This window comes from Vidua macroura, chromosome 23 (genome assembly GCF_024509145.1).
Source record: "Vidua macroura isolate BioBank_ID:100142 chromosome 23, ASM2450914v1, whole genome shotgun sequence".
In the NCBI taxonomy this organism is placed as follows: domain Eukaryota; kingdom Metazoa; phylum Chordata; class Aves; order Passeriformes; family Viduidae; genus Vidua; species Vidua macroura.
This window is the reverse complement of record NC_071593.1, coordinates 8159459-8184952: the sequence shown is the minus strand read 5'-3', so window position 1 is coordinate 8184952 and position 25494 is coordinate 8159459. Positions and strand designations below refer to the sequence as shown.

The 25494-nt window shown below is 40.0% G+C and overlaps 1 protein-coding gene across 1 annotated transcript in view; it reads right to left on the bottom strand.

Annotated features, from left to right (window-relative positions):
* Window positions 1-25494, bottom strand: part of PEX14 (peroxisomal biogenesis factor 14) — a 67655-nt gene that overhangs the window by 5638 nt on the left and 36523 nt on the right. The window contains exons 4-7 of the mRNA XM_053997608.1: window positions 9165-9287; window positions 2940-3025; window positions 2213-2315; window positions 872-969 (exon numbers count right to left, since the gene is read on the bottom strand). Coding sequence (XP_053853583.1) covers window positions 872-969; window positions 2213-2315; window positions 2940-3025; window positions 9165-9287 — 410 coding nt within the window. The remainder of the gene's footprint in view (window positions 1-871; window positions 970-2212; window positions 2316-2939; window positions 3026-9164; window positions 9288-25494) is intronic.

Below are 25494 nucleotides of genomic sequence, written 5' to 3'. Positions count from 1 at the left end.
ACCACAAGATAATTGTGAACAATCTTGGCCTTGAACAATTCAAGTTTGTGAGTCAAAGGAAGACTTCATCTCCACATGATTGCTTCACATTCACCCTGCCCTACATGTCAACAGTTTCTGGCTGATAGAATGCTTGGGCCATGGAGTAAAGCACTAATTCTCATTTCCAGAAAGAAAATCAATTTTGGTTAAAAGTGGTTATTTTATTTACACATGTAACAACACAAACTAGTCAGAATTGATGGTTCTATTGCCAAGGTCAAGTCAAGAGTCAAGGGGAATGGGTCACTGTGTGTCATTAACAGGGTTGTAACGGGGCCACCTGTTACACTCAGCTGGCCAAAAATCATTGAAACAAGAACCCAAATAGTAAGAATGTTTGGCCATTACCTGGATCTGAACAAGTGACTTAAATACAGTCTTTCAAGTGTACGCTTGGCTGAACAGGATGTACAAAGTACAGGAGAAATACAAATGTGTAAAATTACATATTGCGTACACAAAAAAATTCTCTGCACAACTGTCTTTGCCTCTTTTGGTCAGTGGACTAACTCCACAATAATTTCATCCCAAATGCAGCACAGAAGATACAGAGCTGAGAACAGGTCTGAGGCCTCAGACACACGAGCTTCATCCAAAACAGTAAAGCCCTCTCCGAAATCAGGTGTATTTCTGTGAGTACCCAACTCACATCCAGTGCTCTAACCACACCACCCATGAAGAAGTCAGATGCAGAGAAACTGTCTGGGGATATGGCAGAGCTGATGGCTGGGTTGTGAAGCCAATAGGAGCTTTCCACGTGCCCACAAAAGAAGCCATGCATGCTCCAAAAGTGACGATGCTCTAAAGGTGAAGAGCTGGAAGTTGGTACCTTAGAAGCAGCCAGTTCTTGGGTGAGCTCTTGGATTTTCTGTTGCTGCTGGATTAGCAGCTCCTGGACAGCTGCTAAGGTTGTCTGTAACTGAGTCACTGCAAGGGAAAAAGCAGAAGAGTTAAACTGAGATACATCCACATATACACACTCACCCACGCCTTTCCTGCTGTCTAGCTACAAAGATGCCTCTATTCCTACTATATTTAATTTATCTATGCCCGCCTGCTCACTTTAATCCATATGATTTATTTGCACTATGGGTAATCTACCTGCACTGCATCTAACCTCCAGTATTTCTAGTTTATCTTTCCATTGTATAGATGTCTATAGCCCACAGTATATCCGTCTAAAACCTCTCCCTTTTAATTATATTGGTTTATGATTTGTACATCTCCCTGAACTTACACAATGTTTGTATCATTTATCTATCTCGGGGCTCTTGCAGGCAAACACTGGGGCTAACTCCAGTCTGGGAAGAGGCTGCTCTCAGGGTTGACCTTAGGGTATCATGAGAAATGAAAGATGCTTTTCTTCTCACCCTTCAATGAAAAGTATAATTAGCATCCTCCCATTCTCAACCTACCAGCTCCTTCAGCCCCAATATCTTTATAAACTTACTGCTGAAAATCATAGTTTTTTCATCCCAACTGAATATACTTTGCACTTTTTTATTTCAAGAGACCACCCTGTATTCCTACACCCCAACAAACACTGAAGAACTTCTGCTGGACTCCAGCTGTAGAACTTTTTCTACTTTGGCACTTTATCCAAAGCTTCCAGGGAGTAAACAAGCTGATAAAATAAATAAAATTAAAAACTCTATTGGTGTGACAGGTAATAGCTAATCCAAACCATCATTAGGGCTTTGGGTAATGAACAGACACCCTATAGAGTCAATAACATAGAAGGTGGCTAAGGTCAGAGAGGCACAGTAATTACAGACTCTCCTGACCCTTCCTCGGATTTTCAGATGGAAGGTGGGGAGAAACCACCAAAAAAAAAGCCCCTGAAAACATCAGAGAAGCAGAAATTAAAAATGAACTTTACAGCCCTCCGAAAGGCTGTCATTTTATTCCCCTTATTAATATTCTGAGGTTGGGAGCCTTTCCGTAAAAACATAATTAATTGAGGCCGTGCCGACAGTAAACAAGCAATTTCAAATTAAACCGAAATGACGGCGGCTTCATTTGCAAATGTGAACAGATTCTCAGAGCAGATAAATGAAGTCACCACATAAAGTGAAGATGGAGGGAAGGAAAAGGGTGGGGGTCTTGGCAGAATGGAGGATACAGGGAGAAAAACTTTGAGGGGTGAATTGATGGAGTCATTAATCTTTACCTGTCTGTGTCACACTGCCACTCATCTCAGAAATGTTTGACTCAATCCTCTGAAGTTGTTTCCTGTCTTCTTTGCCTCCCATGATGAGAGGGACCAGGTATTTCTGCATGAGTACAAAAACTTTTTCAGGAAACAGCGATGTGCAAAGTGCTATTTCTAATCTACCTGAAACATCCTCAAATCCCACCCCCCAAATCTCAGCCTTTATCACAGAGTCAGTGATCATTTATCCACACATGTGGCTGAGAAAAGAAATTCCCTCTACAGCAAGTGTTAAAAGAAGTTGCAGAAGAAGAGCTTTGTGGTTACATTTGTCAGGGTACTGAAAACCAGTTCCTAAGTCTGGACACAGCCATGAAATCTGCCTCATTCTGCCCCTGAAGAGGGTGGACTGGACTTAATAAGGTCACAACTCTCCTCTAGCTACCATGGAACCTTCCGCAGCCGCATCCTAGGAACAGAATACGCTTCAACGAGAGCATAAGCAATGGAAATTACCTTATTTCTAGTAGTTTGAGATCCACACCTAAAAACTAGTTTTGTTTGCTTACCACTTTTTGACTCTGCATTTTCATGCTAAGTGTCTACATTTCTCAAATATACCAATGGCAGTGCCAGTGAGAACAGAGATGCTTCACCAGCTTGGAACCAACATGAGCATTTGGACACAAGCAACGTAACATGTTTCTTTAAGAGTACAGTGTGGGAGTAGCAAGGGACCTATTACCTTGTAGAGCTGGTGGAATCCGAAGGCAATTCCTGCCATTATGATAGCCAAAGCCCCATAATCTCGCCATCTGGAGCCAGGGGGACCTAAAGTTCAGAATCAAGAAATAATCACAGTCAGAACTGCAGGTGACAACATTTTTGTACATCCATTTTATCAGAGAAAAGAATAACTATTAACAGACAGTGTGCAGGCCTTTGGCTGAGGACATTTAAACATCTGGCCAGACCTCTGGTATTGACTCTGGCCTTGTAGTGTCACAGGGAGAAAAATTACAGCAGCAATTAAAGAGGGTCCATCAAGCTGTTTTGCCCTACTCTTTCTGTGTAGAAGGCACTCTGAACCCAGGTAACTGACTCTGGGGCTGGTAATAGCTAAGGTCAACTCCTTACCTGAATACTCCTTACCTGAATATTGTTCTCCAGTATCATAATTTTTGAAAAAGGGGACAGAACCAGAGACCCAAAAGAGTGCAGGAGAAAGGAAGGAAGGAAGGAAGGAAGGAAGGAAGGGAGTGCTTCAAGAAAGAAATCTATCATGGCAATAAATGGGTTTATAAAAATTGTGTCAGCAATTATGGACCATTTCAGTGAGGAAGGATCCAGTGTCTTTCGAGCTTAAATTACAATAGGGACCAAAGCACACATAAAGAGCAGAGAGAAAATATGCAATTAAGTATCTACTGAGAGAGGTAAAGAAGTAGATAAAAGCTTGAGATATTTAACACACAATTGTGCACAGAAGCTTAGAGGCTCCACAGAGGAAAGCAAAGATATGGTATGCCCTGCTCCTTCAGCAGAACCAGAAGATACCTGTAGTTTTCCACCAGACTTATCCTGTCACCTCCCTCGCAGTTCGCTGAATGAACCTTGTACTGCCCCCGGTTTTCTTTAATAATAAAGAGGATGCAGAATGATCTGCCTAAAGTGCAATGGCAAGATGTGGGCAGAACTGACGAGATGGGAGACCGGTGTGGTCTCCAAATCTTCATGTGACTACAATGTCTCATGAAGAGACATTGTATTATGTATTGCATTATGTTCTCCAAAGTCTCAATTTAGGAGGCTTAACTGGCTGAAATGGGTGGTCTCTGATCTCCTTTCTGCTTTGCTCACCTATTGCCATTTTGCTTGTTGCTGAATTCTTCTACAGCCATTTCATTCCAAAAGTTACCCCTAATCCCAGCACTTAGGGTGTAGAGTATTTGGGTCTGACTCCCAAATACTGGCTCTCAGAGCTTCTTGCTACGTTTTAGGACACAGCTCCTGAAATTACCCTCTGTCTAGAAATCTGAACAAACTAAGGCATCTCTGTCAGAGCTGGTGAATAGTGTCACCAGGATTATTTTGGGTTGCTGCAGTTGCAGTTTTGGAGCTTAGGCACATGATCAAATTATCATAACTTTTTAACTTAATGAGTTAACACACGTCAGCTAAGCTGCAGTAACTGGCTGTGTACATGTCAGGATTTAAAATGATCTCTTGCTAATCTTGCTGTGAACCCCAGCCACCTCTCCCACTTTCCTCTCTGTGCTGTGCCCCCACTGTCACTTCTGGTATCTGAAGTCTCTTGGTTGTCCAGTTCTCTCCCCTGAACTTCTGACTAAAAATACTCTTCTATGACAATGCAATTTGTTCCAGGCTGAGCTGCTGTTGTACAGGGTTAATTATCTCAGGGGTCTGTGAATCCTGCCCATGGCTGTCCTTGATGGGCTGTCCCAAACTCCTTCCCAGCTCCACTGACCTCCGAGCAGGAAGGAGACACACCTGTAGGAATCCATCTGCTTTGCCCTTTCACCTCACTCATCTCTCCCTCCATTCCTTATAATGCTTGAGCTAAGAACATTTTATTGCCCCCTGGTTTTCATTATTAATGAAAAGGGACCAGAATGATCTTTCCTAAAGTTCAGAGAGTCTATAAAGACAAGAAGCTGAAATGCCATTTTACTCATTTTAGAGATGTGTGAAATCTGTCTTGTGACAAAAAAAAAAAAAAAAAAAAAAAAGTGCAGGGGGTGGAGAGAAGTGAGCAAGCGAGGGACGCAGTAAAGGCTCTGCACTGACCACAGCAACTTCACAATGTTACAGCGAATGTCACAGCTCTGCCTAAATTCCTCACTCAACCTTTCTTTTTCTCTGCAATTCTCTAATCTAAAGCATGAAGAGAGGCTTAGGAATTTCTCCATTTTAAGCTCCATGCTCACACCGACTGTTTGCATATCCTCAATTTCTCCACTTGTAAAACAAATAAAATTAAGATAAAGTGAAAAAGCACTGGCACAGCCCAGTTACTTTAGGGGCTGCAGAAGTAACAAACCATTCTACTAAGAGACCTTCAAAAGTCAAATGGAAGGGACACAGATGTTTTCTCCAGGCATAAACCTGTGGTTTTGCTAAGTATATTTAATTTCCCCAGCAGTCACTGAGCAAATAATTAGGCCTTGTGCATCCAACTTAAGGTCAGCTTCACTAGTATCCGGATTTAAAACTGTAGAAACCAAAGCTGGAAGAGGTGATTTTCCAAAAGAAAACAGTGAATCCATGGAAAGATGTTGGGAAAAAAAAAAAAAAAGAAGAGTTTGGATTCTAATTTAATTGTAAGAGGAAACAGTCTGTATTCTACAGACTTCCACATAATGAAGACACAAGGATGGGAAAAGAAGATCCAAATGGCAAGAAAAAAGTCACTGGAGCTGATTTTTAAGCAGGTGTAAAATCTGCACAAGCCCCCACAAACGGAGCCCATAAATACCATGGGGAACAGCACAGACAATACCTGGATGATAAGCATGCAGCTTTGCACACCTCGCTCAGAAACTCCCCTGAGTTGGCTTGTAATTATATGGGTTAGAAAGGTAAAAAAAATGAAAAACACAAACAACAAATTAATCATTTAAATATTTAAAGTCAGATTTTTGTCCTCACTGCTGGATTAGTGTATTTCATAACACCAATAGCAGACAGCCCTCTTTTTTTACTGGGGGTTCATTTTAGAGCATGTTTAAACTAGTCAGATTGAGTGATGCTTCCAGCAACTAATCGCATGTCAAATAAAAGATATTTTATGTAATAAATTACTGCTACAAGTAATTCAAATGTCATTTATCAGTTTTATTATCAGTCAGGCAAAGTCTTGTTTCTCTATATTAATCAAATTCAAGCTTTCTTTAAGCTTTTTTTTTTAAGCAGTTTTGACACCTCTTGGCAAAAGTACAAACTGGAGAGAAGGAATTACTCTTCCAGAGCAAGAGGAGAAGTAGTAGAGCTGGTATTGACCTAAAATACTAGAAATTTAATTATTGTCTCTTCCCCGAAGAAGTTGTTATACTTTCTCTTCAACCAAACCCAGAAGGGGTTCAGCATACAAGACCTATGCTACTCTGATGGCTTACAAGTGCGCTTTTTTCTTGTTAACTCTTCAAGAATTAAGAAGTATGTATACAAAGTACAGATACTTCCAACAAAACATTAGAACATTAAGTTCAATTGTACAAAAGGAAGTATTTAAGTGGTATGAATTTAAGAAATAGAACAAACGGTGGTGGTAACAGCAGGAGATCAAGGAAGCAAATTCAAAAGGGGTACCCAGGATTTATTGCTGTGACTCACAGGAGTGGGCATCTCACACTTGCATTACTGGCAACATCATCAGCTTGGCTGTTGCTTCATCCCTGCTGAAGAAATGCCTGAGAAGGTTCTGAACCATCCTGAACTTCTGTACTTGTAACCCACAGTTCCAATGTAATTTTTAAACATGAAGCAGCAACACCTTGTGGGAAGAGGGTGCAGAGAGAAATTAGATTTCTTAAAACACAAGCCTCTGTTTTCAGCACAAAACCCTCCTTACTTTGCGTTTTGTGTAGAGGTGTCAGATCTACTAAAAAAAAAACCTTAACAAGAACCAAAGATATCAAAGTGGTTCACAGCCTTGAAGACCTAAACTCTAGCGGATCAGATGTTGCTTCACAAGAAACTCAATGTCTTCTTTGGGGAAGGCAAATATAGCTTGCAGTCTTTTTCAATACAAGCTCTTCAACATGAGTTGTTCCCATTGCCAAGTCAGTGTACAGCCTGAGCAGCCTCTCTGTCTCCCTAGTCATTTAGATAATTCTTTCAAACTTCTAATCTAGCAGCATTCCAGCTCAGTGTCACAAACACTCTGTGAGATGATAAGCATAACAGATAGAGAGAAAAAGTAGTATCTATCTTTCTCTGTACACGGCAACCCCTGATGAGACTGTGAAAGATAAAGTGGCTTAGTAAACTATCACAGAAAAAAACTGTCCTAAAGTAGATTTGGACCAATTCAGAAGTATTCATTACAGGACTAGCATCCAACTGATGAAATAACCTACAGCAAACGACACACCTTGAAGGAGCACTGAGCCTCTGCAGAGTCTCATCCATCAGGCCTAGAAAAATTCACATATTCCTTTTGCAGCTCTGATACCATGGAAAGCACTTAACAGGAAGACAACAAAGACAGATCCATCATTAACATCCACCAAGACTACACTAGTCAAGAACTAGAATAGGGCACAGATGAGAACTAATCAAAACAAGTATTTTGGTGAAACAAATACCATGTATGTCCAGCTATTTATTCTTTTTATGCATCCATTAGAGGTTAAGCTTAAATCGAAGGTCTACTACAAATGGCTAGAGTGGGAAAGAACAATACCTAATGAATTCATTGACACCCCTTCCCCAGTTGTGGGGGCTGCTGAAAAGGACTGCCTCACAGGGAAAAGCTTTGGGTTCAAATTATTTAAAAAGCACCAACCAGATCACAAAGCTACAGCACAAGTTTACAATTAGAGCCCCTGTGAAGGCTTTTATTTGGTGGTATTTTTAGTCACCTTTGATTTCCAAGCATTACAGAATCATACTTTCAAAATTCTCTTTCAAGCTGCTACTGGGAACACTCTGATGTTGAAATTTCTGTTAAGATTCTTACCTAGCAAGAAGAAAACGGGAGCTGCTGCTTTGAGGAAACCCAAAATAGCAAAAGGAAAACAACCAAAGAGTGATAAAGCTGCCAGGGTTAACAGTGATGACGGTGTTTCCCAGGCTGAACTGCATGCTTCTTCCCTGCTCTACTCATGCTAGTGGAACACTGAAATAAGGGAGGATTAACTCTTCCAGTACTAGGCTGTGGTAAGAGTTATCGGAATGAGCAATGGACAGCACCAAGAGAAATCTGGCCCTGCTTCTACAGCCAGACAGCAGATTTTGCTTTCCTGGCATTTTCTGTGGACTACAGCAGACAAGAATTAGCCCAGGAGGCAGAATTCAGCCCTAGAGTTCACCAACACAAACAATACAACAGCCATAAATATTCCAATTCTGAGCCCACTGTTATCACAAAAGTTTTTCATCTCAAACTGTGCCAAATCAGAGCAGCTAAAATCTCAAAAAGTAAGTCTAGTATTGTCTCCAGCAATAGTAAACCTGTGCCATAAACTAATAAACACAGCTCTAAGTGGAGTGTTACATCAGTCAATATCTGCCATAGAGCTGTTTAAGAGCAGCAACAAAATCCTATTCTTTATACTTGGCAGGTAAGTGAAGTGATTTTCAAACTACCAGACACACATGTGAGCTGAACAGCTTCTTTTGATGGATTTTTAATGGTGTGTACTTTGGTTTTTATTGTTTGGAGCTTAGATACTTTTTTGCGAGGTTTGTTTTAAAATGCAAATATATATGTAAATTTTGAATCTACACAGATTACGTTGGGATTCTACAATTTCTTTGAGAGCACATTTTGTACACAAAAATCATACAATCATATCCACATAGTCTACACAGAATTTCTGCTGTCACCTCAGATTATTTAAGATCAGAGAGAAAAGTTTTCCAAGTTTTAGAAGGGGAGACTGAGTCCCATGTTGACAAAGTGCTTTTCTGACGTCCTTACAGTGTGTCAGAATCTAATTTGCATTGACTTTCCACCTTCAGGTCAAGAGGTGTCACAGGCTGGTATGGATGATATTTGTTTGTAGACAGTGATCATTTGTATCTCATTTTCCTTGTGTAACATGATCTTGTCACAGGCATCAACAACCACCAAGTGCATTCAAAGTAACATTTGGTGTCTGATTCTGACAAAAAGTATGTCATCAGTTGAACTGAAATCCAGGATGTGGCACACAAATCTGTGAATGGCTGCAGGAATCACAGCAGAAAGCAACTGGGAGCAGGTATTTTTCCAAGTGGCACTTACTATACACCACAGGGTGAGGAGGCTGAGCTGGCACTGGGAGTGAGGAAGAACCTGGGGACTGCGGCTCCTCCGCGCTCGTGCCCGACTGCTGGAAAGCCAGGTCGATTTCTTCATCTGTCAGGCCTGGGGGAGCAGAGGAAATGAAATCAGTTTAGCACCTTTACCCACTTTATGCACACATAATTAAATTCTCAAGCCAGGCAGAACCCTTTCAAGCTGCAAAGAATTTTGGCACTGACTTGAGCAGTAATGCCTCCCCAATTTTGGATTCACTGGAATGTCTCCCTCTCTCTTTCTCTGTTGCAATTTAACCTTAAGCGACAGAATATTAGCCTCAACGCTGCTTCCAAATGTGGCTCATTCAATTTCCTTAATTTATCCTTGAGTTTATTGCTGCTTTTGAAGTAGCTTTCTATTGCAATTCTCCATTCTTCCCCCGAAAAAAAGATACCATCAACTGCAAATGTGGCTCATTTTAATCTGTAATGGTGTAAAAAAAAAAAAGAGGGGAAAAAACTAACAATAATGCATGAAAACAGACAGGGAAACAAAAAACTAATTATTGGGTTAGACGACTAATTAGTCTAGATCGTTTCCGAAGACGGGAATAATTTGCTTTATTTTATGACAAATGCAGAAATAAAAAGAAAAAAAAATCAGGACTGACTGTGATTAGTATGAATGGGACACAGAATGTAAGGAGGAAATAAAACTATAACAAAACAGATCAAAACAAGGCCAAGCCCAACTTTCAGCTGAACATTGCCCCGGCCCATTGGTGCATGATTAGATTGCCCCAGGGCAGCCTGGTTTTCATTTCACACAGAGCTGGAGGAACACTGCACACATGGTACATGTTGTTGCAGTGACTCCTGCCATCAGGAAATGCCAGGATGACCATCTGTAATTGGCCACAACATATGGAAACTATTTGGCCAACAAGGGGGAAAAGAAAAGCAGCTAAAGGATTCACAATGACCAGCATCTCTGAAGAAGGAAGCACAGCTGGATTATTTTTTCCAACAAGAGAAAACATCCTCTAGAAAAAGAATTTAGTACTCAGATGGCAATCATGAAGTGGGAGCTGGACAGCTGTGCAGCATTTACTCTCCTGCACAGAAGCACATAAAAACCCAGTGTTCCCCCTACGAGGAACACGTGAAGCGATTCGGGACCTTTCACCATCCACCCAGGGCACGCAAAAACGCCGAGAAAGAGGGAAGTGAGAATATGGATTTAAGGAAAGAGATTTAGAAGATAAGAGGCAGACCACTTGATTCTCACATGATTCTTGAAGGGACTGAGCACAGTAAGGAAAAAAAAATGGGGGAATACTTTCTCTCCCCACTTGAGATCCATAAAGCACTGCTGATGGATGAAATTCCTGAACTTAATACTTTAAAAACCCTAGCTTTTTAATATTACAGAGAGATGCAATATAGAAAATGGTCAGGTCACTGGGCATATTAGCTAAGTTGTAAGAAAATTTTGCAGGATCTTTTACTTCACTGCATACTGGGGGGTCTAGACAGAATAATCTGTAGTACAATATTTCCAGAAATAAATACACAAGTCTGTCTCAGAACTGTTATTCAATACCATAAGTACTAACACAGTGCTTGTGGTATTCAGAAGGCTTTATAACTATTAACAGATTTTCCCTGTATTCCTGTGAGCATGTGAGAAACTGTGAGTTCCTGTGAGACACTATTCACCTACTCCACCGAGCATTTCAGAGAAGTTCAGTGACTTCTCTAACAACAAAATACTGTCAGTGTAAGAAACAGTGTCAGAAATGGAAAGTTCCTGATCTTTGATCCTGCAGTCTGACAGAATCACCCTGTGCCTTGTATTTGATGCATGGCTCAAATAGTAAGGAACCAAAACCACACAAAACAATATGGAACAAGACTTGCAGTGAGAGTAATAAAAGGCAGATAAACACAACTCAGCGTATTGCTCAACTCACAAAAGCAGTATTTACAGTGTCTAATACACGTTAAAAAGCAAAGTCCAATCAGAAAGAAACTGCTTTAACCAGCTACTAATTATCCAATGCAGAATCCATAAACAGATGCCAACACTGCAGATCACCAGCAACTACTGAATTTCATAAAGATGGAGACAACATTAGTTGCTGGCTGCAAATGTGGCATTTTGTTCTATTTCCATGCAAATCTGATAATATTTAACACTTAGAAACATCAGAAGTAATGGAGGATTTTCATTCTGCAAAAAGGGCAAAAAACAATGTCAGTTGTTTCATAAACATACCATATTTTCATCCTGTTTGAGAAAAAAGCTAAAATCTTTTGCAAATAAAATGCACCGCTAGGATTACTCTGATCTTGCCAACTAGGGACAAGTATCACTCACTCTTTCCATTTAAACCCTGCTGTGCTGTGAAGAAGAAGCTGATGTGAATGATAGGAAGCCTTTCACATTGCAATTCCTGGTTTGAGTAGTGCAAATTAGAATTGTTACTACTTCCCTGGACTATTCTGCTGCCTTGTGAAGTGGTCTTGGCCATGGTACTAGTGGCAACAAACAAAAGAACATCACAACTACATCCCTTCTTAATTATCAGAGGAGAAGACTGGGACTGCCTGGAAAACCTCTTCTTGCACCTGGACGAGATGCTTTTAAGGCATTGTGATCTTGGCCTCAAGACCAAGGGAGTCCTGGAGCTGATTCCTTAAGCATATATATGGATTAAGTCTGCACGGTGGACACTCAGTAATGACAAGTCACCTCTGCACTCAGAAATATTCCTGTCTTCAGGCTGGTCATTTCTCACACACAGTAACAAAAATGGACAAGATTTCTAAGGCTCTCCTCAGGCAATTATAGCTAACTTCATCACATTTCCCTTTGGAATTATTTTTTTTTCCAAATTCACCACCTATATATGCACACAGTATGAATTTTCCATGCCCAAATTATTCAATTTGGTTATATTAATTACATACAAAAGTGTGAATTCCTAAACCAGATCTAAGTGTCATCTGTTTCAATATCTCATCTTGCTTTATTTTATCACAGTCCTATCACTGCACTGAAAAAAGTAACCATGTTCATTCATTGTTCTAATCTAGCAGGAAATTGGCAACCCAAAAATAATACCACTGCCCTTGGATGCAAAAGCAGTGTCACAAAAACTGGGGCTTTGTGTCTAGTATAGCTCTCAAACAGGTATCTCAAGAAAATCACCTCAGTTAACAGTGGAATTGCTCTAAACCCACTTTCCAACACTTTGGAAAACAAACATTTCCGTTGTTCTGCGGCTGCAGTAAGATCAAGTCCATGCAGAATGCAAAAGGTTAAAAGGAACAATAAAGGAAACTGCCAATTGTAAGTGAATTATATTTGGCTTTGAAAGCTGAGCCACGGCTATATTATAAAAGGCATCTCTTTGCGTTGTTTACCATCACCCTGACTAATGCAGACCTTTTTTTTGTTTTAAATAATCTCATGCAAATTAGACACACACTTCCTTCCAGTTGATTGCTATCTGCAAGGAATAATCTAACCGCAGAGGGTACTGAGCAAGGACTGAGCTGAGGAGAAGGATGCACGGAAACTGTCTTCAGAGCCCCACAGAATGCAAACCTGCTCCCTTCCCCCAGCCATCCGTCTCATTCCTCTACAGCACCACAGCCAGTGCAAAGAATTAGTCATAATTTTCACAAAGTTTTAAAAATTCCTTTTCAGGCGTCAGGGTGTTGATTTGAATAATCCAGCACCCATGATTGTTTTGCACTCAAAGGCTCTTGCTGACCCTCTTTTTTGATTGTCACTGCTGCCACTCAATTTGCAGGCATCACTCAGCCTCGGTAAATTGTAGTCAAACACAGAAACAGAGCAAGTCAGAGAATGAAATGGGTTGTCAGAAACATCTCTTAGTGCCTGCACCTCGGGTGTTGTATAGAGAGCTCTTTTGTACAAGAACTTTTAAGACTTGACTGTCTGTTTATGTCCTTTTATAACATCTCTTACTATTTAAGGACCTCATGTACATCAAAATACTGTTCCTCTTAGGATCACTCTGAAGTAGAGAAGTACTTACAGTACTGCTACCCATATTTCACAGATGAGGAAGAGGTGAGATATACAGACATGAGAAGTGCTCCAAGGTCAGAACTGAACCTCTGGCAGACAGAAAATAAAACTCAGGAAATGTTTTACCTATTTTCTGTCAAAACACAGTAGCAATAATTGCAATGTAAAACCCTTCCATGATCTTAACTAGATGAGCCACTGCTTTTTCTTCTTCTGACACAGGTTCTGGCATATTAGTGACAACCCTTTTCCCGTCCTAGGCACTGAAAATATATTTTTCTTCATTATATTCCTCCTTACACTGCTCAGTCCAGTAATTCACACAAGATTTTAACAACCTGAAGGCTACATCAGTTTTGGGGAGACATTTCTGTTTAGGTGAAATTAAGAATTCTGCCATAATAAGGAAAGGTGGTGGGAAAAAAATCAGTTTCTTTGTGGGTTTCCAAAGCCAGCTTTATTTCTGCCCTAGGAGACCACCCTGAAGCAACCCCCCACCCACCCTTCAGCAGGGACAAAGGGCAGGAGAGGGTGGGGGGCAGGGGGTGGCAGCTGCTGGTTTTTTCCCACACACTTTCTATTAAGGTGAAAACAGAGTAGGACAGGACAACTTGTGTAGCTACAACAAACTATGTGACCACCTGAATTTAGTGCCTGGTATCACATGACTAAAAGGAAGATCTGTTGGTCGGCACCCTGAAATGACATTACACTTCTGTTCCTGGAAGCCACTGAGTCAACTCTGCTCAGAAAGAATATGGCCACATTTTAAAAGAATCACCATAAAATCCTTCTGGGATCTGATCCAGACTAATGATTCCACCTGTTCAGTCAGTTACATGCAGTGCTGGGTGACTGTTATCAAGTCTGTCTCCTACGTCCTACTCTGTGCTTAGCTGAATGTATTTCAAAAAGGTCAGAAAGGCAAAGTCTCCTGATCCATTTTCTTCCACACATGGTCATTCACGAGGCTGAGCCCAACCCAATATCTGAACAAAACCTAAGGTTTCAGAAACATCACTCTGATTTTTTCCCCTTAATTTACACTGAGACACTGCATTTGAATGTAATCCTGCTACTGCACTACCAGCTGAAACTTTAGTAAAGGAACACACACATCAAAGGAACGTGGACTGGTCTCAACTGTCAGACTGAGAAATGCAGAAATAAAAGTAATTTGAAAAGTTGCTGAAAGGGCTTTGAATTCTTACAGCTCTATTCATCTATGAGACTGTTAATTATGCAAGTGCAATCTTTCAGAAACATGATACACTTTAACCCATCAGGGTGACTAAGCAGCAATCAGAACTGATAAGGTGCTCTAACCTCATCTGCACAGCACTAAAATAAGGAAGGAAAATCAGACTAACAGAACAATGCTAGGAATGACACAGTGAGTCAGCCAGGAATTAAAAGGTTAAAATAAAAAGTATTTTGGCATAACAAGTATAAATAAATAAATAAATACAACAGCAGTTTCTCTTCCTAGCTACACTTTTTGGAGTCCATAATAAAATGAAGTGTAATGGAGGAGAGGAGGGCAATGTCAGAGGGTGAGGGTTTGGGAGAGAGGTTGTTAAGTATCTCTCTCTCCTCAGCTGTGTTTACTCCATTTACAGGATCCCGGGTGATTGATAGACAGACAAAAGAAAAGCAAGCAGATAGTAACCCCCCTCTGGGAGCACCAGCAAAGGGGATAACTCCTGACATCATCTAGAGCCCCAAACTCTCCTTAGCAACTTGTAATTAAAAAGACAGAGCAAGATATGCAAACCAGAGAAAAAGTAAAAGAGGATTTTTTTTTTTATTATTATTTATTATTAACATTTTGTTGGAACAGTAGAGTGCAATAAGGACTCTCAGAGCCGTTAAAAGTCGTCGGGTGACCTGCAGACCCCTATTTCCCAGAGCCTTGTATAAAATTGAATTTTTTAAACATAAATTACACGTAATGACGACACTGTAAAAACTAACAGTAATGGAAAGCTGTGCTGTATTTCATTAGCCTGTATTATTCCGTGCCACCTGATCCAGCCGGGCCTTGTTTATGAGTTAGTGTGTTAGCAGATGCCGATGGAAGCATTTGCTTCGACCTTGCTCTTCTCATTGGGGCATGAAATTACGACGGCAGCACCTTGATATTACAGCCATAAATACAGTAAACTGCAAATTTAAGCCAACGGCTCCTATTGTCTCTGAACATAAAGCTGATCGGTATTTATTTAAAAGGAGAACGAAAAAAAATATTATATATCACCTTGTTTATGGGTCCAGTGTCCCCCCTTCCCCTAATCTGCCTTATTCACTTGGTTAAATACTAAACAAACAAACTAAATCCTCTCTATTTTCTACTGATTAAATATTCTTATGAAATGAGTATTGTCTTCAGAAAACTGGATCAAAGTATTTTCACTCTGAATAAAGAAGGACAAGTGACTTGCTTAGCATGTCTTGGAATGGAAGAAACAGAACAAGTACTACAACTTTTCTTCTCAGTTTTATATAAACGAGAAGTTCAAAACGGAAAATGAAAAAGGTGTTTCTGGTCACTCATTCACATTTGTATGAATAAGAAACATATTTTCTTCCAGTTTTCTATTTAAAAATATCTCCCATGTTAATAGTATTTCAAAACAAGGAGGGAAAAAAAAAAGAAATTGCAGTGAGGTTAATTGGAGGGGAAAAAACCATGGGATTCCTTCTCTGAGGCAGCAAACAGCAGGAAGAATGCCTCATTCTCCTATGGGCATTTTGGGTAAATACCCAGTAAAATTTATCAGAGGGGAAAAAATCAAACACAAAGGCAAAAGGACATTGTAATATCACAAAGCATACCACAGCATAAATCACAGCATTATAAGTCAGTCCAAAATGCATTTCACTGGTAGTTTCAAGGCAGGGAAAATACAGTTTCACTTGCAGCAAGAGAGGTCAGGTCTTCCTCTTCTAATGTAAAGTAAGCTCCTTGCATATATGAAGTATGTTATCTCTTTCAATATAAGAAAGAAAGAAAGAAAGAAAGAACAAAAGAAAGAACGAAAGAACAAGAAAGAAAGAAAGAAGGAAAGACCTTTAGTAAAAGCTCCCAATACTAAGCTATACATTTGAGGGGTCAAGGCACTAAGAGGAGAATTCAAGGAACATCATGCAGGATGAAAATAGGACTCATGCTTGGGATTCTGCAATGCCAAAGTCCCAGTAGATGGAGTGGTATCACAGCCTCAACAGGATTTGGACACCTCTTTCTTGAATTAATCTACAACAAATCTTCAGGCAGCAGACAGCATAATTCAACAGGTATAATTTTTGCTCCACAAATAGTTCAAAATAGAGAATAAAAAAAGGAGATAGCAACATGACTCTAAATCAAGCAAGACAGGTCCAGAAGTCCTCACCAACCTGAATTACAGAACCAGAAGTTATGTTACAAAGCCCATTTACATTCCTACACAAACAAGTATTTGCAAAAACACAGAATAAATTCAAACTTGGGTACCTTCTTCTGAAGACCTGTCTATTACAGAATCATTCTCAGAACACCATGGTCAGCAAAAAAGACAGAAGCAACAAGTCTTTCTGTAACATAAATAAAAATCTCCTAAAAATGGAAGGAGATTTTATTTTCTCATCATCTGTGATGGTGCTATTTTTATTTTTAGGTCTCTTGCCTCCAGCTTTTCCTTTCTATTATCACACGAGGATAAGCAGAGTACCTGATGGAGAGCCTCCTTTGAGTGGACTCTGGTGGATTATGTCCACTTGCCTGCTGCATGGCTAGAGCTGGAGACACAACATGTGTGACTAACCTGGGAGCCAGTGTTGCCACACAGGAACACAGGACAAACGTTCAGCCAGTTCATGATGTGAGAACACTACATAAGAACAAAAACCTCTGCATATTTGAAATTATTTCAAATTAGTATCTACTTGGGGTTTGAAGGCTTTGAAGACTATGCCGGGATTCCAAGGTAGCTTATCAAGAATAGTACATAACCAGGACTCTGACATATGTTTAAAAGAAGTCCTTAGAGAGCAAAAAATCCAGCTAATGGAAGAGACACTACTCCAGTAACTGTAGTGCTGTCATGACTCGTTACCACAACTGACAACTCCCTAGAAATAAGACCAGGCATTCAGAGAAAACAAGTATTAGGTACACTAAACGGGTACGTTTCCAAGCACATCCAGCCTGTGACCTGCAAATTCCTGCTGCTATTCCTGCAGAGAAACAAATATCACAGTGATGGTTCCTGATCCTCATTATTTGTATCATAATACTCCTCAGAGATCCCAAAAGGCATTCACTGGGCAGGTATGGTGCCAGGAGCTGTGCAGACCATAGAAGGCAGTCAGACCCAAAGCATCCAACAAGCAGTGTGAAGGAAAGACAGGCTGCAAAGAAAAGCCCTGTACACAAAAATGAACTAACTTGCCTAGAATACACATCAGTTCTATGCAGTTTCCTATTAAATTGGGAACTACAACATGAAACATTCTTTAAGGGTGAAAGAATATTAATTTCTTCTACGTGTTCATTTCCAAAAGCAGCCCAGTTTGATACATGGCCCTTAAGAAACCCATGCACTACCATAGCTTATAAAGCTTACCACATATTTTAATAGCAGCAGTGACAGAAAACATTTGTGCTTCAGATCCATTTATTTTGTGTGAACAAAATATATTTTGTTAAGCAGCTTGTTGAGCAATAATAACAAAATTATTAGCCTTTGGCTACTCTTTGATCTGTGATATTATCTTTAGGAGCTTCTAAATAGAAAGCCAGAGGTGGTCTTAAATTCGAGTAAGGTAAAACACCGGCAATACAGGAGGGTTGGTTTTGATCTACCTTCAGAACACCAATTTGAAATTGTATTTCCAACAACTTGAACCAGCATGTCACAAGAATTCCAGTGCTGCTCCAGAAGGAGCTGGCCAGGGGGGATTTGCAGTCAACCAGACATTTGTAACTCCAACTCCTCTGTTACAGCAGTGAAGCATCCCCAGTGCTATGGGGGTGAACACAGACTGTATCAGGTCTGATCTTGACGCCCGGCCCCAACATGGAACTCTGGATCAGTCACTGCTGATCTGGGATTACTGGACTGGGCTGGCTTGCAATTCTAGAACCTGCAACTCTTTGTGCCTAAATCGGCATTCAAAACAAAGGAAACATGTAAAAGAACAACAATTTCAAGCCATTATATGAAATTTTTTAACCAGATTTTTCAGAATATCTGAAAGATGTCTTTGTTTTATATATAAAAATGGGGAAATCTGTCCTGATGCAGCATTTCTGTTTCCTTGCGCTACTCTGGAATTACTGATTGCCCCAAACACACAAACAAGAGCACCTGGCTATTTTCTACCTTAGACAAAACCAGTCACAGAGCAGCCTCTGCAGACAAAGATGAACTGCAGTGTGAAGAGCAACTTGCCTCAATGCTATTTAATTCCTCTTTTACTTTAAACTTTAGAAAGGAACAAAACAAACACATTTGTAAAGACTTGTCACAAGAAAAATCATATTAAGTGTCTATATTTATATTTTATATTTAGTTTGAGTGTTTGAAGAACACATAATGAAGCAGTGAACACACAGTGTGACGGCACACTGGACACTCCCTCTGTCAGGAAGCTGCTATGGGGAGCATGGAGAACTCGTAGCTACAGCTGCACATTTTAAGAAAATGTAAAAATACATGGAAATGTGTATGGAAAAACATATGGAAATGTAAAGAGACCAACAGTGGGTGAGGAGCCATGAACACATGCCTTTTTCTGACAGGTATTTTCTCACAACTTTATAAAGCATCTTGGCTCCTCAATTTCTATAAAGTGGAATTAGTGTTAGACACCTGTGAGTCAGGTAACATCACATTAAGAAGATAAGCTGAATTAAGAAAATTACATCTAAATGCTACATATTTGATTATTATGGTACAAATGTTTCAGGTAAATTTGGTTTGCACTTCCCCCAGAAAGACAGAGATGCTACTACACTATTATAAAAAGACAATGTCAGCAAGAATTTATTACAGATTATAAATCACCCTCGTTCCTTGTTATTCTGTTTTTGAGACATTTTTTACATGCCATTAAAATATTTGCTGAATGTTACTAGAAAGGTAGCCACCTGTAAAATTAAAGGCTAATGCTGCCAGTAACAGTGTTGAAATACCTTCTGTTTAAAAGACAAACCTACTTTGTAATTTTTAACACAACTATATAAATATTTCTCCACCCACCCTACACAATTTTGTTGGTTACATCACATCCATTTAGACAACAACCATCTATGTCATCACAGAGGATGTTAATCTTGGGTGGGGAATAAAGAAACAATAGTAAATTAACTTTTAAGAAACCAAGATTAGACATTTAAGCAGGGTCCTTCATGATGAAAGAACAACAAAGACAAAAAACATTAGGGGACAAGTCAACAAAATAGAAGATGTTTCAAAATATCATTTTTCATCTTTTGGTTTGTTTATTGCTTTTTTTTCTCCCCTTGTGGCTTCCACAGGGCCTCTTCAGGGCTCTGGAGAAAATTAAAGAGCCTGGATTAAACGCCCAAAGGACGACTAATGCTAACAATACTAAAAATAACGAGGTTAAGTGGTGTAAAAACTACGGTGACCACACACAGAGAACTGGAGTGGTAAGGTAGAAAAGGAGTTTCATCATTGCTCCCTCGGGACATGCACAGAACATGCTAACTGCTTCTAGTTCTCTGGGGTTCCGATTACCATGCCAAACACACCTCCAGAGTTTCCTTATTAGTATAATAAAAAGCCTCTACACATTTGTGTTCTATTCCCAGCCTTGCTATTGACCTTGTGTAGGCCATTTAACCTCCATCTGCCTCAGTTTCTACATCTGTGAAAGAGAAATAATATTACATTGTATCTTTTCTAAAACATTTCAGACTGGCACAATCATCATGTGCGAAGACTGACAGGTTTGAGAATCTCTACCTGCCTTACATGCACTTGAGTTAGGTAAGGCATTTGCAACAAATAATTTATTCAAATAACGTATTTATACCTTTTTTTGGTAGATCATCTATGGAAATAGCTTCAGATTTCTAATTCTCATCAAGGACTCAAATTCATGCATTGCTATGATTGGGTGCTAAAATACAGGGCATTTCTCTGGTCTCCTTTTAGCCAAGTGCTGCCCTCAAAATCCAGCCACTGGGGTTGAATATTCATTAAGGAAATACAGAAATATCTGTATTTTTAACACTGTCTGTTGTCTTCTAAAGCGTCACAAAAACTAAAATTAAAATGGGAGTGGCTATACAGAATTCACACAGAAACTGGAGTGAACATTAAAAAACACTTAGAGCCACATTCCTGCAATATAACACAAGTCAGATCAGTAGGGGAAGCAGCTGAAGCAGTTCAAAGTATGAGGACAGCTCTTGGAGTTCCTGGGCTAGGAAATATTCCCTAAACAAAGGAATCACCGTACAAATAAAAAGGGAGCGAATAAAAATGGGAAGATTCTGAGCACTACATTAGACTGTGTCTCCCCTCTGGGATGCCAAAAAGTGGACCAACATCACCGTAAGTCCTGCCCAAAGGGCTGTTCGGAGTCGAGGTCAATGACGCAGGGCCAAGGCTGCCCTTAGCAGATCCCTCTCTCTCCACGTGGCTCTGCACCCCACAGTCTCAAGGGAACCACGCCAGGCACAGGTACAGCTCTGTGCAGGGGAAGGGACTGTTTGATGTGCTGCTTAAGGGGCAGAGCCCCGAGCAGCAGCTTCGTCCTTGGTCCCCAGGGATGCCACAGCCTCCTGAGTGCCAAGTGCATCACCGCATACAACTTACCCCTTACAGTCACCACAGGAGAAAAAGCTCACAAAACTGACTCTGATTCTTTTCTTCCTCTGTTTCCTCCCTGGTTTTCTTTTACTGCTACTGCTGTCTGTCTCAGGTGGCCTGGTGTGAAAAAAGCTCTCCTTTTATGATGAAATATGTGGGACCAGGTGAGGCCCTGACTGCAGAGAGCCCAACAAATGGGCAAGAGCAGCTTGTATGCTATTGACAGTGCTTTCACTGCTAAATGCCATTCTCAGCTGTCCCAGCTTTACGAGACACACACACACAAGCACTTGCTTTACCCGACACTAAACTCACACCTCGCAAACAAATTATTTAACTACTCTATCCCCCAAGGAAGACAGAGATCATTTCAAATGCAGCTCCCTGCTCGTCTCTCACACACACGCAACGGCCTGATAGGTTAAATGCTGCCATTTAATTACAGTAATGGAACCTGCTATTTTTTGGTTCCCTTGAATCCTCTCTCGCTCTCTTTTTTAAACACATAAAGAGTCATCTTTTAAACATGCATTTTATATCCTGAGTTTAACAGCTGCATTCTCCTGGTTACTTGAAGAGCAGGAGTAATGATATTCTGATATTCTCCTCAGTACCTCTGAGCAACACTCTTTTAAACACTACATAAAAAACACAAGCTGGAGATGCTGCAAGAAGGGATCCAGGCTAACACTGCAGAGGCCAATCTGCCCCTTCATTTACTTAGATGGTTTGAGTTGATTTTATTGAATAAAACCAGCTTAACTTCTTCCACCAACCCTCAAAGCAGCTGGGGTTGGAATGGTGGATAAACATGAAAATGCTTTAAGTAATTTTACTGAAAATTCTATACAGTACATCACACTGACAGTATGGCACAGTACGGTTGTATTTATAGATCTATGGCTGGCAGTCAGAATTATCTCAGATCTAACTGTTAATACATCTGCTTCAGTGTCTCCACCTAAAATTCCTCAGTTTCCCACTAAAATGTGGAGTTTGCAAACTGTTTCAAGAATGTAAAGATCTAATGAGGAAAAAAATGTAATCTGAAGTGCTTTAAATTAATATTATAATCTTGCCATTTCATAAAGGGTGCCACAAGCTTAGTCAGCTAATATTTGTAGAGTACTTTGAAGATGCAAAGTGGCATAGAAATATGGGAAATAGGTGTGTTAAACTCTTGAGCATGCTGCATAACACCTTTTTCTCAAGTGAATTCAGGAAGAAGGCTGTAGGTGGCCAAAGCCCAGGTTAGTTATTATTGAAGAAGGGCATGTAACACAGTACTACAAGTAACGCAACAACTGTTAGTGGATTTTACATTTCATATTGCATAGCAATTAGAAAAAAATCCAGAAGCAATGTGTAGGTACTTCTAAGTCAAAATAAATTCTTACCTATGCTAAGGCCACAACACTCCTAGAAAAAGACCCATATTATACCTGTCCTCAGCTTTATTTGTCCTCTAAATGTGAAATGCTTATTTATTTGTTCCGTGGTAGTTGGCTCACAATCAGCTAGCCAGCCATGCAGGAATATTGCCCATCTTCATTCTCTTGTATGGATATCCACTGGTGTCTCTAAAGGATGGAATCTTAAAAGGTGAGGCAAGGCAGAGACAAAGACAAATTTAATTTTATCACTGTAAAAAGGGACATTTCCACATGGGCAGCAAGGACATGAATATCATGTGTATGCAGGGGTGGGGGGATTATAAACGCATTTTTGGCGAAATTCAATAAAGCTGATTCCACTGCATAAGGTCAGCAATTTACTTTTAAAAAATGATATGATTGCAACTTTTAATATAACCCATGTATTTGCTGCAAGATGCTCTAGAAGATTGTGTAATGTAACCACCTGACCTCTCCGCAGGAGCAGAGATCACCCCATTTACCCTTTACTGTCTTGCTAAAAGCAATGCACATTTGCACGGTATGACAAAGTCAACAGCTTTTACTTCAGAGCGCCTCAGGTTTCATGAGAATGAATTCTCTGCTCTGCTCCTGGAGAAGTGGAGTTACCTGGACTAGGCTCCAAGAGAAAGAATAGCAAGGAATGAACCAAAAACTAAATTAGCCTCTTAGTTAAGAAAAGAATGATTGCACTCTAGACTAAAATTAAAGAGTATGCAGCAGAAAAGCAAACTGTAGGATATCCTGTTCAAGGGGACCCAAGACATAATTTTAAACAGAACCGAAATGTTGTCTAAGAGATCCTAGAGAATTATCTCATACAGGAACTTATTTTACCTTTCCTAGCAGGAAAGTATCATTAGGTCTGAAATGGATTTCAGCAGAACACCACAGATTATCCTAAGTACTCTCCTTGTTTTAGCCTCAAGACAGAAGGCTGTCTCCTTAGACTTAGAATACCAGGTTCATTCTCAGAGCAGGTCAGAAGCTGAATTCATTTACTTGTTCTGGGAAGACTGTGGGGAAACCCTGGTCTGAATGACCATGAAAAACAAATTCCTTCTGTCACAGAAGTATTTTTATACAAACGTACATAGATTTCTTCAACCATCTCAAGGTGAATCTTTCTTCAAAGGTCAAAACTGCAGGGCTGGATTAGGATTGCACGCAATCTGCCCGAGCCTTGACATTCTGACATTCTAAAGTTTGCAGCTTTCCCCTCCCATACACAGCTGATGGAAGTAAACTCCTAATCTCTCTGAAAGTGTGGTTTTTACTACAGTACCTTCAAAAATCACACAAGGCAGCACCAAGAACTCTGAAACAAGCATATCAGAGAATTTTATGAACACAGCTAACATAAATCTTACTGAGTCAATAAGGCAAATGTGGTAATTAACCCCATTTTACAGATGGGCAAGCTGCAAATAAGAAATTTACCCAAAGCCAAGGAAGCAGTCATGTCTCAGATCTCCTATGCCTGCTCTTAGATTGTCACTACAGAAGTGAGTTTCTCCTGGACTTGGCATTTACTTTCACTCAAAAACATTATAAATAAATATTTAAATTTACAAGTCAGACTTAGGGGCTGGGTCTTTTTTGCCCATCACTAAGGCTAACGATTTCAGGCCTTGAAATATAATTGACTATTTTAGCATTATCTTCTAGGTAGACTTCAATTCACTCTGCTGTAATCATACTGTTTTTTCAGTACTACCAAGAATGGAAACATTACTTTGTCAGTAAACAAGGCAGATATGACTCAAAATACACTCAATGAGCAATAGGAGTTAATTTTGCAAAGCCATTTTTAACAGCTCTTTTACATTAAACAGTTACTGTCAGATAGCCAAGTGGAGAGACATCATTAAACCCATGACATTCCAATTATTTCTTAAAATTAAGCTTACAAACAGCATTTTGCAGCATGCACAACTTCCTAAGCATCAAACCAGTCTGTTCCAATTTATCAATAATTTTCAAGCCAATAAAGGATTGGCTTCCTTTGTACACTGCATCACATGGGCAGTTATGTTTAACCTGATGTCAGGTTTTCTGCCCTCTCATAAATGACTAGTGACTGGGATAAGAGTCAGAGACAAGCAATAAACTGATTTCTCCATGTGTACAGGGACTAAACAGACTAGTTTTTCCAAACTTCCTTTCAAATCTTGAGGAATGGTAGTAAAGGGTTTCTTCACCTATATTCTTCCCAAAACCCTCCAAGAAGCACCATAAGTGATTCCCAGGATGTCGTAAGGCTGAGCAGTTTACCACATTTTGTTAGCACTACTGTACATTCCTTGTCACCAAAGAAGCCAAGAAAATCCGTAAAGTTCATGACAAGTTCAGACACCACAAACAGTGGTAAAATTGATGGGGGAAAAGAGTCAGCATGATGAATAGGCTGGTACTGAACAGCAGGTGACAGATCCGCATGCAAAAGAGTGGCAGGACAGGAAGACATCTCCTTCTCAGCAGATGGATAGTGATTCTCAATCATTTTCAGGAAGAAAAAAGAAGGCAAATACAAAACACAGAAAGGTGGAACTAATTTCTGGATCACAAGCACATCTATTCCTCTGCATTATGATACTCCAGGAGTGGAAATCTGTATGTTGAACATTACCAGCACTGGGCAAACACAGCAGAGTGCCACAAATGGATGTGATTACCCCTAAAGCTGATTTAGATAGGAACTGGTGTGAGTTTGTTAGCAATGGCAGCTTTCATTTGCTCACTCTTCATTCTTAAGTTCCCTAATAAGCTCTTTGGGAGACAATCACATTTCCCCATTTATGCATTTGTGTAGAGCCAAAGCTTGGATGGGAGGCATCTAAAGAACAAACTGGTTGCATGACAGGTGTAGGACATATTTTTCTTTAACCTAGCAAAATATTACAAGGCACACTAGCTGTCTTGCACAGTCATAAACAGAGGCTCAACCATCTTTAGTAATTAAATATCCCATGGTGCTTTTCAAGAATCTTAGTAAATTTTTTACTCAGTAATTACATTCTCTATCCCTAA